At 44.1% G+C, this 15,358-nt stretch overlaps 1 protein-coding gene and 1 gene segment (V, D, J or C); both read left to right on the top strand.

Moving 5' to 3' along the window:
* The first annotated feature begins 1,102 nt into the window (after positions 1 to 1,102).
* Positions 1,103 to 15,358, top strand: part of LOC309360131 (T-cell receptor beta-2 chain C region-like) — a 53,033-nt gene continuing 38,777 nt past the window's right edge. The window contains exons 1-2 of the C gene segment in view: positions 1,103 to 1,235; positions 2,798 to 3,088.
* On the top strand, positions 6,714 to 14,941 carry LOC309360202 (trypsin-like; the record flags this gene model as incomplete). The annotated part of the gene is made up of 5 exons (XM_081894849.1): positions 6,714 to 6,753; positions 9,331 to 9,490; positions 11,212 to 11,468; positions 13,859 to 13,995; positions 14,792 to 14,941. 5 exons carry the CDS (start codon positions 6,714 to 6,716, stop codon positions 14,939 to 14,941), a joined length of 744 nt encoding a protein of 247 aa, XP_081750975.1.

Below are 15,358 nucleotides of genomic sequence, written 5' to 3'. Positions count from 1 at the left end.
CCGGGGGCCAGCGCTGTCCGGAGACACTTCCGGGTCACATGGTCAGCGTGATGAAGGTGCTCTGGCGAACCAGCACCAGAGCAGCACACAGAAACGCCGTTTACCTTCCCACCTGAGTGGTACCTATTTATCTACTTGCACTTAAGGGTGCTTTCGAACTGCTAGGTGGGCAGGAGCTGGGACTGAAGACGGGAGCTCACCCCGCCGTGGGGATTCGAACCGCCGACCATGCGATCGGCAAGCCCTAGGTGCTGAGGTTTTACCCACAGCGCCACCCGCGTCCCTCAGGGGTCAGTAAATGTACCTAAAAACCCAGCACTGTCACCAGAAGTAAAACACTCGACCGATCTAAATAGATACAGTGAGCTGACCTGCAATAAATACAAGGTATAATAGTTTGCGATCAATATACATCTCTGACAAGATTGAAAACCTCAGTCTAGTAAGTAGTGGTTTTTAGGAAACTCGCCAATCATTCCATTGAATTATTGTACACATATGGTAAACCTGGAGAGATAAATGGATTAATAGAGAAGGTAGTATTTTTCTAATGCCCAGTCTATAAATCTAGATGATGCCCAATTAAAACAAAACACTTTACACTGTGGAATTTGGGTTTTAGATTTCATTTTTGTGTGTGTCCTGCCCAGCACACCCACTGTTCCATTTATGTTAGGTTTGAAATTGCTTGTTTGCCTCATGACATAACACACTCCATCACAGGCAAGGGAAATGATAACTGTTCAGCACTGTTTCTGACCCAAAACATGTGAGATCACCACTTTTTTTTTTGTTTTAACAACAAGCAATCTTCAACATATTGAAAACCATTTTTTTTTTTAAAGTTATACCTAGGAATGGGAAGAAATTCAGTTTGTTTATTACATATATAGGAAAATATATAGTGGATTCCTCTGACATCCCTAGCTGCTAATTCATTCAGATTTGACTAGCTGCTTGGTTGTTGTTTTTACCGCTGAATTGACCTGTCAGTTTAAGATTATGCTATCTTCAGAGAGATGAGCTTCTCTTTTTCAGCAGGTCCCCAGCTGCTCCACCTCCTTGGCAGAAAGGTCTCGGAACCAGTTCCTGCCACCAGTGAGGTGCGCTCAAGAGAGCCTCCTCTTCAACTCTTCTTCGAGGCTCAGAGGCAGCAGCTGCCTTGCTCCACGTTGCTCTTGCAGCAGAGACCATGTGGTGGAAAGCGCTGGGTGTTGGCTTGCAGCTGTTGGCAGGTAGGAGAATCTCTCTCACAGGCAGGATAAGCCTGTCCAAGGGCTTCCACAACTGTAGAAGAAAGGAAGGAAGGAAGGAAGGAAGAACCCAGCTGCACAGGGGAGATCGGCAATGAGATAAAAAGGGCACCGTGCAAGCAATATGGAATTTTCAACCGAGAATAGAAACAGGCAGAGAAATGAGAAAGGAGGAGGGCCAGGATTATTATTATTATTATTATTATTATTATTATTATTATTATTATTATTATTATTATTATTTATATATATAGAAAAAATGCAGAATGTATTTACTTAAGAGTCAGCTCTTGTCATATCTCTGAAGGCAGATAATATGACCAGAGGGAAGGTCCTTTTCTGTGTTGCAGTAAGATGGATTTCTGCAGGTCTCCACACCGCTAGACCTTAACCTTCACTGAAGATCTTAGTGATTGGGCTGATCTGTAGGAATCCCTTAATTTTCTTCTGCCCCAAGAATGGTTGTGCTTCATTCCTATGGGGAACATAAAGTGCACCACAAGGGTGGGTGGGTGGACGGCATGCTAGTGGGGAGGAGGAGATTATGGGGATAGTGCAGGCTGTAGAGCACGAGACCCTTAATCTCAAGGTCGCAGGTTCGAGCCCCACGTTGGGCTAAAGATTTGGGCATTGAAGGGGGTTAGACTAGATGGCCCTCAGGGTCCCTTTCAGCTCTACAGTTCTATGGCTCTATGTATGAGGACTGGAAAGAAGGGCATCAAGGAATTGATGGGAAAGAACTGGGGTAAACTGATGGGCCATTCATTGGCATCTCTTTTTTATAATATTTTTTATTAATTTTAACATATAAATTATAAAATGTACCACAAAACTTATCACTTATACAATCTTTTTAGACTTCCATCAGCACCTCTGATGATCCACCGCTTTAACCACTTCTTATGCATTTCTTAACTTTATATTGCCTTTACATCTCTTAACAAATCTTCCTCGCTCTTGTCCATTTTTACAATACTTCTAATAATACTCCTCACAAAACTTATTGCAAACGTCGTCTGTTCTTCACAATTACTTTTCAAATAGTCTGTAAATTTACTCCAGTCTTCCGTGAATTTCTGGTCTCGCCGGTTTCGAATCCTTCCTGTTAGTTTATCTAATTCTGCATAGTCCATTAACTTCATCTTCCATTCTTCAATCATCAGTAACTCTTCTTGCTTCCATTTTGGGGCCAATAATATTCTTGCTGCTGTTATTGCATATAAAAAGAGCTTATGTTCCTTTCTATTTATGTCACTTCCCACAATGCCCAATAAAAATGCTTCTGGTTTCTTTATAAATGTATATTTCAACATTTTTTTCACATTCACTGCTATCTCATCCCTTCCTGCTTTTGAAATTCCACAGGCCGTTCTCTGCTGAATGCAAGCGCTCAGTGCAAATATGAGGCGGGATTTACTTGAGGGAAAGGGCAGTTTCTTCCTTTTGGTAACAGAAAAGCAAAGTTAGGAGCCAAACTGGGACATGTAAAGCTGAGTTAGCTCTTCTGTTTAGGGGTCCTTGTTCACTTCTCAGGTCTTTTACAGGTTTCTGCAGTGGAGTCACCGTGACGCAGAAGGAACAGTTCAAATTTGCCTGGAAAGGGGTCAAAACAAGCATTGAGTGTTTCCACGATGACAGCACCTACTCAACTATCCTTTGGTATCGGCAGCAGAGTAACCGTGCAGACAAGCGGCTGGAGCTCATTGGCTACTCTGTACATGGATCTGTGTCTATGGAGTCGAATATGGAGAAATACAGTATAGAATCGACAAATGTGACACATGCTTCCCTGTCCATCACTCCGGAACAAACGACAGATTCAGCCATGTATTTTTGTGCAGCCAGTAAAGGCACAGCAAGAACTTTCTGCCTCACAGCTGCACATAAACACTGCAGCTCGGCTAACACTCCCCTTCCTGCCTTCTATAACACACACACACACACACACACACACACACACAGTCACTTACAGAGTCCTGTTTCATAAGACAATGAGAAACAGCAGCACTATCTGCCACTGTGGGCTTATGGACATGTGCCTATTTTCCAGGGACTGTCCTAAATTTACAGAAGCCATCCTGTTTCTGATTTGATCCCGAAATGTCCCACTTTTCCTTAGGATGCCCCTATTTTCATCGGAGAAATGTTGGAGGGTATGGGCTTATGGCCCGCAGCATTATTTATGATTTTCAATTTCATACATTTCAATAATTTTACAATCATTTGAACATTTTCAAAACTTGACTTCCTTCCTCCTCTTTCTGCAGTTCCTTAAATTTATTTTTAATATTTTTTGCATATCGAAATTAATTTGCTCATTTATTCATCTCCTTTAAATGTATACACTTATAACACTGCAGGTTATTACAATAACCCTGCCAATGTTCTTATCTGCTTACAATTTATTTGTAAATTATTCAGTAAACCATTTCTATTGTTTTATAAAAAGTTTGTTATCTTGATTTCTTATTTTTCTGGTAAGTTTCGCCATTTCTGCATATTCCATAAGTTTTTGTATCCATTCTCCTTTTGCTGGGACTTCTGCTTCGTTCCATTTTTGGGCAAGTAACATTCTTGCCGCTGTAGTTAGACACATGAATAAATTTCTATACAGTTTGGGTCGTTCTGTCCCTATAATCCCCAAAAGCAGGACTTCTGTTTCTTTCACATACGTTCTTTTAAACATCTTTTTCAATTCATTATATATCATTTCCCAGTAAGCTGGCTGACATGGTGTCTTTAGAAAGCATTCTAACCCCCCAGAACCTGGCAAGCCTTAAAAGTAGGAGAGCAAAGAGCTCAAAGACAGAGGGCAGGTAGCAGCACCCGTAGAAGTGACAAATGAGGAAGTGGGAGAGACAGGGGGGTGGAGATTCACTCAGGACAATGCCATTATCCAAGCGGCTGGGTTCTATAGCCTCTCTCTGTAAAGACTGAAATAAAAAAGGACAGTAATAAACTTCCCCTTGTGTTTATACTTTCCTGGGTAACTAGCTGGGAGCCGCTGATAACATCCTGACAGTTATTTGCGTATCTTGCATAGAAATCTTTTCTTTTCTTTGACCCCAATCTACAACCGATTCATTCCATCAGGCCCTTGAGTTTTAGAGTTAAGGAGAGAGGCATTTCTGTTTCTCCACACGATTCTTATATATATCTTATCTTGTAACAACTACATAAAATGCAAATAACCCTCATGTTGTTGTTTAGTCGTTTAGTCATGTCCGACTCTTCGTGACCCCCTGGACCAGAGCACACCAGGTACTCCTGTCTTCCACTGCCTCCTGCAGTTTGGTCAGACTCATGCTGGTAGCTTCGAGAACACTATCCAACCATCTCGTCCTCTGCGTCCCATTCTCCTTGTGCCCTCCATCTTTCCCAACATCAGGGTCTTTCCCAGGGAGTCTTCTCTTCTCATGAGGTGGCCAAAGTACTGGAGTTTCAGCTTCAGAATCTGTCCTTCCAGTGAGCACTCAGGGCTGATTTCCTTCAGAATGGAGAGGTTTGATCTTCTTGCAGTCCATGGGACTCTCAAGAGTGTCCTCCAGCACCATAATTCAAAAGCATCAATTCTTTGGCGATCAGCCTTCTTTATGGTCTAGCTCTCACTTCCATATATCACTACTGGGAAAAACATAGCTTTAGGCTAGCCTAAAAGGAAAGGTGATTGTTTTTGCTTCCCCTTTCCTGGACTACAGCGTCCTTTTGAGATGTGGTGAGACTATCTTGTAGGTGGAGCTTCCTTCAGCTGCTCAGAGCCAACCCAAATTTCTAGACCGAAGTCTGTGATTAAACATCTCTGCTAGTCATCCCTGGGTGAGGGTGTGAGAGAGAGGAATATCTTGATCCCTCTGCACAAATTTAAGAGTCTCATTCTGCACAAAACATGTTAACAACCCCAGTTTGGGTTGCACAGGGAGGACTACTGAACTCCTGTTTCTAAGAGAGCTTTGTTGTGTTCATATAGACAGAACCAGACTCTTGGTGCCAGGGAAGGAAGCCGATATAATACAGTCACATAAAAGCCACATTCAACACTTGCAAAGAGCTCAGAGATGTGGATCAACTGGTGTGTGGCTATGTGCTTCTTAAAATTGAGTAAGTCCTTTGTCAGAATCCTCTTCTCTGCTTTACAGGTAGCTTTTAATATTCTAATCCGAGACCCAGGTTTAAATTTCCACTTTCCTCTTTCTCTTTCAGGATTCTCAAATGCTGAGATCACCCAGCCATGGAGCCTGGTGTTGCAGGAAGACAAAATTGCACGGATTGAGTGCGAACAAAAATATCAGCACAACGTCATGTTCTGGTACCGCCAGGGTGCCGAGCCAGGTCTACAGCTCCTCTTTCACTTCTATTATACCCAGCAACAGCCTGCAGGCAATGTTTCTGACCGGTTCACAGCTGATATGCCCAGCACAGATCGCTTGATCCTGAATATTTCCCCTGCAAAGCAGGAAGATTCAGCTGTGTATTTCTGTGCAAGCAGCAGAGACACAACAGTTCAAAGTAACCTCTCCTTCCTACAAAATCCTCTGTGTGTCCTCATCACTCTGCCTGCGTGGGCAACTGTGCTTGAGTGGTACGATTCCATTTACCATGAAATATACTCAGAGTCGAGAGTGGATTTCATGCTCTTTATTCAGCTCATAGGGGTGAGGAGGAGTGGAAGTTCCCCCACAATATCTGCTTTATATACATTATTTACACGATGTGCTGCACATGATTGGCTAATTCCGGGATTCTTCTGTAGGCCAATCAGGTTGTGGATTCACTCCCACCTGGAGCTGGATTGGGTGGCTCCTGCGGACCAATCATACTGCTGCATAGTTCTAAAACCAATCAGACTGCTGTTCTAGGACCAATCAGACTGCTGCATTTTGGATCCTATTGTTCTAGGACCAATCAGACTGCTGCATTTTGGATCCTATTGTTCTAGGACCAATCAGACTGCTGCATTTTGGATCCTATTGTTCTAGGACCAATCAGACTGCTGAATTTTGGATCCTATTGTTCTAGGACCAATCAGACTGCTGCATTTTGGATCCTATTCAACTCAGTACATAACAACCATGTATGGACCAATGTGAGATTCCAATTCCTCTGCGGGGCTTCTGGCAATGGGAAACTCTCATGTGCTCCTGAATCCTCTAAGGAGTTTGGATTCGGGACATTATAAACATTATAAAACAGTGTTCAGGGCCAGGCAGGTTTGCTGGCTGACCTGGCAGCCTCAGGCTGCAACATTTGCCTTTTCTGTTATTGGAAACAGCATGTCTTTATCACTTTTCCATACGATAAAATGCTCAAATTATCCTGAGATCCTGGGAAGTGAAAAGCTGCCATGATGACCTCGGGAGGTGGGCGTTCAGCCAGACAAAGCCTGTCAGCAGCTATTTAGGACATGAAACCTCCAGCAATTTTCTACTCTGAGCCGGTAGAGTGATCATTGGCAGAGACACCATGAAGTTCCTCTTGATCCTTACCTGTCTGGGAGTAGCGGGTGGGTCCTTTGATGCTGCTTCATCTTCCTCTCCTTGGAACTCAGGACAACTAAAAAAAATAATATTAATAGTTTTCTATCATAGGCTCCATTGGAGACAGCAAACGCCATCCAGGAGTTATATTTGTCAACCTGCTGGGATAACGCAGTTGTGAGCAGGGGTAGGGCTAGCATACGAACACATGGAGCAAGTTGTCTATAGTGCCTTAAGCCCAGTGCATATTTTCCTGGCAAAAGAGGGGCTGGAACTCTCCATGAACTTCTCCTTTGTTTTCTTAGAATGGCAATGAAGTGCATCTGAAAGGTGCTGGAACTGAGTTCTGGCAATTTCTGGCTGAAAAAAAGGCCCAGCTTTAGACTGTTCTTGGGTTTGTTTGTTTGTTTGCTTGCTTGCTTGCTCGTTTGCTTGCTTGCTTGCTTGCTTACTTACTTATTTACTTACTTGCACTAAGATACAGGTCTTCATATGGGACGCGGGTGGCGCTGTGGGTTAAACTACAGAGCCTAGGACTTGCCAACCAGAAGGTCAACGGTTCGAATCCCCGCGACAGAGTGAGCTCCTGTTGCTCGGTCCCAGCTCCTGCCAACCTAGCAGTTCGAAAGCACGTCAAAGTGCAAGTAGATAAATAGGTACCACTCCGGTGGGAAGGTAAACGGCATTTCCGTGTGATGCTCTGGTTTGCCAGAAGCGGCTGAGTCATGCTGGTCACATGACCCGGAAGCTGTACATCGGCTCCCTCGGCCAATAAAGCAAGACGAGCGCCGCAACCCCAGAGTCGGTCACGACTGGACCCAATGGTCAGGGGTCCCTTTACCTTTTACCTTTACAGGTCTTCATCGTCCGGGCCAGACCAACCATGAGGCAAGGTGAGGCAATTGCCTCAGGCAGCAGCATCCACAGGGCAGCAGATCTAGTCTCCAGGGTGTGACCTGCTCCTTGAAGGCCACATCTGCTGCCTCCTCGGCAGCCCCATACCCAACGCCACCTCTGCAGAGGCCTTTTGGCGATAGGAGGCACTGCTGGTCTCCTCTCAACCTTGTTCCCAATGGTTTTTTTGCCCCCCACCCCTTGTTCCTGATGTAGATCTTCACTCACGCCTTCTTCCCTAGTTGGGGTTGCAGTGAGGAGCCATTTTGTGGTTCACCTCAGCTGCCAGAATGTCTTGGGCCAGCACTATTCATAGCTAGAGCCACCATATCGCCACTGTTTTGCCAAGACCTCCACCTCGCACAGTTGCCCGGTTCACTGCATGATTTGGCAAGGCACTACCTTAGCCAAACCAACCTTCAACAGGGTTGTGTTCCAAAGAAAACTGTGGCAAAAACTTCAGTACTTGGTACACTGGAGAGCCTTTTGTAATGATAAATAGCTTGTGCGGAAGTTTTGTTGCAGCCTCTGCTCTGCAGCTGAAAACAGAGAGCAAGGTGGATTTTAGCACGGCACAGTTGCTTCAGGAGTGATGGTGACTCGTAAAAGTTTAGGCGATGCAGGGCTCTCAAAATGTTGTTGGACTCCAACTCCCATCATCCCCAGCCAGTATCACCCACAAACAGGGATTATGAGAGCTGTAGTCCATCAATATGGAGAGAGGGACTTTCTGCTGACCATCAGGCAATGGCTTTTTCCACCTGCTTTTCCCAACCCTCCAGCCTAGGAGACTTTCCCAGACCATGATTTGAGAACAGCAGAAGAGAGAAGAGCAGATATTTTTAAAAAAATAATTTTATCTGTGTTCTTGTTTCTCAGTTGGATCTTTTTACATGGTTTCGTATGCTTTCTGGAATTTTTATGCATTGTGACTATGATTATAGTTTATTAATTCTTGGTTGTAATTGATAAGTATAAAATGTTTAATAATTATTTGCTGGTATTTAATTTTACTGTTGACTATTATATTTTAATGGATTATTGAATATTGCTTTATTTGATATAGGTTGTTTATTTTAAAGCTATTGTGACTTTTTTGTACAGTGGTACCTTGGTTCTCAAACTTAATCCGTTCTGGGAGTTTGTTTGACTCCTGAAACCGTTTGAAAACCAAGCCATGGCTTCCGATTGGCTGCAGGAGCTTCCTGCACTCAATTGGAAGCCGCGTCGGACATTCAGCTTCTAAAAAATGTTTGCAAACCAGAACACTCACTTCCAGGTTTGCGGTGTTTGGGAGCCAATTTGTTTGGGAGACGAGCTGTTCGAGTACCAAGGTACCACTGTATTGGATCAGACTATTATTACGTGTGCAATCTTTGCTGTCTATTTTGTTGTTTCTTCAGCTTGTAAAACACCTTGTTTATAGTAATCTAGAAAGGCAGTACACAAATTAAAAGTGAAATGAAATGAAATATTTGAAGGGCACCACAAAAAAACTTCCCCTGATTTAAAGCATTCGTGCAATCCAATCTTTGGCTTATCCATAAGAAATGTGGTGCCGTTCTTTGTGTGCAGCGAACTGGCAAAAAATAAATAAAAGGATCTTCAGGATTCAAGACACTTCTGTTCAGTAAGATTACGCATTTCTGGCGAACATAGCAGGGTGATCGTCACTTTGCTTAGTTGACAACTGTCCTTGGCTTTCACAGCTGCTGTCCCCTTTGATGATGACGACAAGATTGTGGGAGGCTACACCTGCCCGGAGCTCTCGGTCCCCTACCAGGTGTCTCTAAATGCTGGATATCACTTCTGTGGGGGCTCTCTCATCAACAGTCAATGGGTCGTATCAGCTGCTCACTGCTTCCAGTCGTGAGTAAAGAACATTCAAATCCTTGCTTAGGCTCTGTTTCCCTCTCCTCGGAACCTTCTTTCAGAGCTAACAAAGTTTGGATGGGACTAGGGCGTCACCAGGGAGACTGGTGCCTTGGCATCTACATGCTGCAGATACTCAGGACAGATCAAAGAAAGCAATTCTCCACATAAAGGTAAAGGTAAAGGGACCCCTGACCATTAGGTCCAGTCGTGGCCGACTCTGGGCTTGCGGCACTCATCTCGCTTTATTGGCTGAGGGAGCCAGCATACGGCTTCCGGGTCATGTGGCAGCGCATGGAAACGCCGTTTACCTTCCCGCCTGAGTGGTACCTATTTATCTACTTGCACTGTGATGTGCTTTCAAACTGCTAGGTTGGCAGGAGCAGGGACCGAGCAACGGGAGCTCACCCCGTCTTGGGGATTCGAACCGCCGACCTTCCGATCGGCAAATCCTAGGCTCTATGGTTTAACCCACAGCGCCACCCGCATCCCTAATTCTCCACATAGCCGCACAGTAACCTTGGGTCAAATGTTTGTGGTGATGGCTTCTGTGAGGGAGGGGGAATGTGCTTGCAGCTTTCAAGTCAGCGCTCCCATCATCATGAAATAATAATAATAGTAATAATAATTTATTATTTATACCCTGCCCATCCGGCTGGGCCTCCCTAGCCACTCTGGGCGTTCCCAACAAATTAAAAACAGAATAAAACATCAAATATTAAAAACTTCCCTAAATGACATAAAAGACTTCCACTGAGTTATGAATGTATACCTACTCTTATCCATGCATTTGAAAATAATAATAATAACCAAAGAATTAACCTAAAGTTGAGTTTACACAGTTTGGGCAACCAGCATTTCCTCATGGGAACTTTTGCGTCTTTCCAAAGCTTTGCTACACATATCCCTTGCCATTTGCTAAACAGTTGTTGACAATCCTAAGCTTCCTTTTTCAATCACTGCCTGGCCTTAAATATGACCTGGAAGATTGTCTGTGGATTTTATTTTTCTTTCTTTTTAAAGTTTTTCTTTATACTTTTCAAGTTTATACATTTCATTAGTTTTACAAATCAATTTAACATTTCAAAACTTGACTTCCTTCCCTCTCTTTCTGCAGTTCCTTAATTTTTTAAAAATATTTTCTTCATATCCAAATTCATTTCACTTGCTCATTTAATTATCTACTACAAATATATACTCTTGTGAAACTGCAGGCTATTACAATAAGCCTGCTAATGTTCTTATCTGTTCACAATTTACCTGTAAATATTCAATAAACCATTCCCATTCTTTTATAAAAAGTTTGTTATCTTGATTTCTTATTCTTCTGGTAAGTTTCACCGTTTCTGCATATTCCATGAGGTTTTTTTATCCATTCTTCCTTTAGTGGGACTTCTGCCTCTTTTCATTTTGTCGGTGGTTTTTCTGGCACTTTTCTGTACATGCTCTATGTCAGTGTTTCGCAACCTTGGGTCTCCAGCTGTTTTTGGACTACAACTCCCATCATCCCTAGCTGGCAAGACCAGTGGTGAGGGATGATGGGAACTGTAGTCCAAAAACAGCTGGAGACCCAAGGTTGGGAAACACTGTTCTAGGTGAATCAACCATATTGCATCCCAGAGCTTCATTTAGATTAAACATTTTGGATTTTGACTGAGAATTCCACACTGTAACATACACTTAATAATAACCACTGCGACATGTTGCAAATATTTCAGTTTCCGCATCCAGGTGAGGCTTGGGGAATACAACATAAATGTCCTGGAAGGGTCAGAGGAGCTCATTGATGCTGAGAAACAAATTCCCCATCCCAAGTATGACCCGGTTACCACGGACAACGACATTATGCTCATCAAGCTGGCTACGCCTGCCACCCTGAACTCCCGCGTCCGAGCCATTTCCTTGCCTTCGAAATGTGTGGCTGCTGGGACCGAGTGCCTGATCTCAGGATGGGGCAACACCCTCAGTGATGGATGTGAGTTAAAGGATGTTTCATGCATTCAAATCACACAGGGCAACCTTTCTTTCTGCAGGAATTCAAGGCCAAACTAGACATTGCCATGGAGGTGCATCTAGCAGCCTCTCAGCACTTTTAGTAGTAGTGGCAGTAATAATAATAATGTTGTTGTTGTTGCTGTTTAGTCGTTTAGTTGTGTCCGACTCTTCGTGACCCCATGGACCAGAGCACGCCAGGCATTCCTGTCTTCCACTGCCTCCCGCAGTTTGGTCAAACTCATGCTGGTAGCTTCAAGAACACTGCCCAACCATCTCGTCCTCTTTCGTCCCCTTCTCCTTGCGTCCTCCATCTTCCCCAACATCAGGGTCTTTTCCAGGGAGTCTTCTCTTCTCATGAGGTGGCCAAAGTATTGGAGTCTCAGCTTCAGGATCTGTCCTTCCAGTGAGCACTCAGGGCTGGTTTCCTTAAGAATGGAGAGGTTTGATCTTCTTGCAGTCCATGGGACTCTCAAGAGTGTCCTCCAGCACCAGAATTCAAAAGCATCAATTCTTCGGTGAATATAATAATAATAATAATAATAATAATAATAATAATAATAATAGAAGAAGAAGAAGAAGAAGAAGAAGAAGAAGAAGAAGAAGAAGAAGAAGAAGAATAGTACCAATAATAATAATTTATAGCAGCACATGGAGGGGCTGCTTAACCTTTTCCTCCCTGGCTGTTCCACAGCCCATGTACCATTTCAAATGGAGAAAGTGTGTTCTCCTTCATGGAGAGCACGTGTTGCGGTGGGGGCCGCCAGGACACTCCAAAGTTGGAGGGCGGGCTAATTGATCGTTGGCCACTGATGCGATTGGGGCTTCCCTTGTTGTTGGGAAGAAGTTAATGTTGCCATTTATTGATTGACAGCCAGAAATAGTAAAACTCCTTGCACGAGGCTAGAGCTTCCTCTTTTCGCCCGTGCAGCGGATTACCCGTCCCTCCCTCCCTAGAATAGGGTTGTTCGCTTTGACCTTGCTATGCCTGTCATGGGGTCATCTGCTTTGGAGCGGGGGCCTGGTAGGAATTTTGTCCATCTGGCTGATTGGCTGGGCCATTTGGTTTTTGCCTACTGCGTAGCAAATCGTCACAACTTGTAAGGTTGCGGTTAGGCATTGGTTTATGGTTTGGTTGGTTGAGGGGCATGGATTGGCTGTCCCTGCCCTTCTAATGCTGCTGCTGCAAGGGATTCCGTTAAAGGAATTGGGGGCTAACTATTGCTTGTCCACTCTGTCAAGGGGGCTCGGGCCATAGCAATGAGCTCCTGGTTGCATTTGGGGTGAGGGCAGGTTCCCTGCTCCGCGTAACCCCCAAGTGTATTCCCCCATTCTGACTTTCACATCGTGCGGAATGTCAGTCTGTCCCCCGTGGTGGGGACAGATAGTCGCAACCAATGCCTAAGCAACCACTCACAAATTTGTATTTTTATAAAGTTGTGGCCAAAATTATGCCAGAAACCTTAAACAAAAATTTCTGTGTGATGTGTGAGTTATTGGGGTGGACCTGGGGACTTCGACATGCAAATGGCATGTTTGGATGCTTCTCCGTACAAAACAAACCTGCCCAAATATTGAAATGTGATAGGTTAGGGAGATTAAGCTGAAACGCATTTCTTATGGGATTGTTATTTAGAGCATTGGTACCCCCACTGCTCAGTCAAAAAAAGGCTTCTAAGGTAGCTAAAGGACCCCTGACAGTTAAGTCCAGTCGCCAACAACTATGGGGTTGCAGCGCTCATCCTGCTTTACTGGCCGAGGGAGCCGCCGTTTGTCCGCAGACAGTTTTTCCGGGTCATGTGGCCAGCATGACTAAGCCGCTTCTGGTGAAACCAGAGCAGCGCACGAAAACACAATTTACTTTCCCGCCAGAGTGGTACCTATTTATCTGCTTGCACTTTGACATGCTTTCAAACTGCTAGGTTGGCAGGAGCTGGGACTGAGCAACGGGAGCTCACCCCGTTGCGGGGATTCGAACCGCCAACCTTCTGATCGGCAAGCCCTAGGCTCTGTGGTTTAGACCACAGTGCCACCCGCATCCCCAAGGTGGCTTATGTACCATCAATTAAAACAAGGTAGTCCCAGCTTGCAAGTTTGCCATTTTACCAGCACAACACAAAAGGAAAAACGGGGCAGGGAGGGATGAGGAAAATAGCAAACTACAAAGTAGGTACATAGAAAGGGCAAGTTTTTGGTGGTTTAATTCCTGGTGTAATTCCTGAACTTTGCAAACTGTAGTGGTATGGCCCCAGGAACACTATACAATATCACAGGTCATGTTGTGGTTCAGTAGTTCTTGTTTCTCTCTTAATTTCTTGGTTTATAACAACATTCCTTAATTCCTTTTCCCCCACCCACTCCATTTTGGGGCAGTCAACTTGCCAGAGCTTCTTCAGTGCCTGGATGCTCCCGTTCTAAGTGACACCGAGTGCAAGGATGCCCTGGTGGGGCAAATCACCCCAAACATGATATGCGCAGGATACCTGGAAGGCGGCAAAGATTCCTGTGACGTGAGATGCTCTTTTGTGCCTTTTTTCTTTTCCCCAGACACAAATGCTGCTGCTGCTGCTACACTTGTGCCTTTAATTAGAAGAATTGTGCGGGTCACATTTGCAGATGACACCAAACTGGGGGAGGGTTAGCCAATGCCGCAAGACGACAGAATCAGGATTCGAAATGACCTTAACAGATTGGAGAACGGGAACCAAACTAATAAAATGAATTCCAATAGGGATAAATGCAAGGTTCTTCACTTAGGGAAAACCAGCTGTGCACAAATAGAATACAGGGGTACCTCAGGTTAAGTACTTAATTCTTTCCGGAGGTCCATACTTAACCTGAAACTGTTCTTAACCTGAAGCATCACTTTAGCTAATGGGGGCCTCCTGCTGCTGCTGCGCCACTGAAGCACAATTTCTGTTCTCATCCTGAAGCAAAGTTCTTAATCTGAAGCACTATTTCTGGGTTAGCGGAGTCTGTAACCTGAAGCATATGTAACCTGAAGCGTATGTAACCCGAGGTACCACTGTATGAGATTCCATACTTTATAATAGAACACATTCTAGAAGGCAGGTTGAATACAAACTGGGAAACATTGGCTTGTTGTGGAGTAGAGCCTAAGGGTTCAAACCATCTCCAGTGCTAAGTTGGGAAAATGAAACCCCTTAGAAGACCTTCAGAGGAGTGTGTGTGTGTGTGTGTGTGTGTGTTTTCCCCTTTAGAATGCCATAATCAGGCTTCAGATGCATAAATTGGTACCCGACTAAAAACAGATGTTTCTTAACTACCCAAATCTTTTATTTACAGGGGGATTCTGGTGGACCCATGGTATGCAACGGGGAGCTCCAAGGAATCGTGTCTTGGGGCATAGGATGTGCTCTGAAAGGTTTTCCTGGTGTATACACCAAGGTCTGTAACTATGTGGACTGGATCCAAGAAACAATTGCGGCCAACTGAAAGATCCATCCCTCTCTTTGGATATTTGCCTTTTCTTCTGTTTAATTCAGCACCGTTGCACTAAATAAAGTCAGATCATGTGATGCAGCCATCTTTTTCTTTCATGAGTTAGCAGAGTTCCAAAAGTGAACTAATTTCCCCCTCTATACTTTGAAGTTTTTATACTGGGCATCTGTGTTAAACATTCCTGTCACACAGTATTCCTGACTATTATAACCGGTCCTTTTTATTCCTGAAAAAAATGTTTAGGGGTACTCTCATTTTGACTCAAGAAAATGACCATTTTATAGTTCAAATCGGGGAAATTAAATACAGTAAATGGACAAAAGTACAAAGAACATGCATTACTCATACTGAAATACTGCCCCTCAATGAGGCCAAACTTTCATCAGTAAAACACCACACATCCACATTCCA

This window comes from Podarcis melisellensis, assembly GCF_964234715.1.
Source record: "Podarcis melisellensis genome assembly, chromosome: 17".
NCBI lineage: Eukaryota > Metazoa > Chordata > Lepidosauria > Squamata > Lacertidae > Podarcis > Podarcis melisellensis.
The sequence above is the reverse complement of the archived record's forward strand: the minus strand, read 5'-3'. Positions and strand labels throughout refer to the sequence as shown.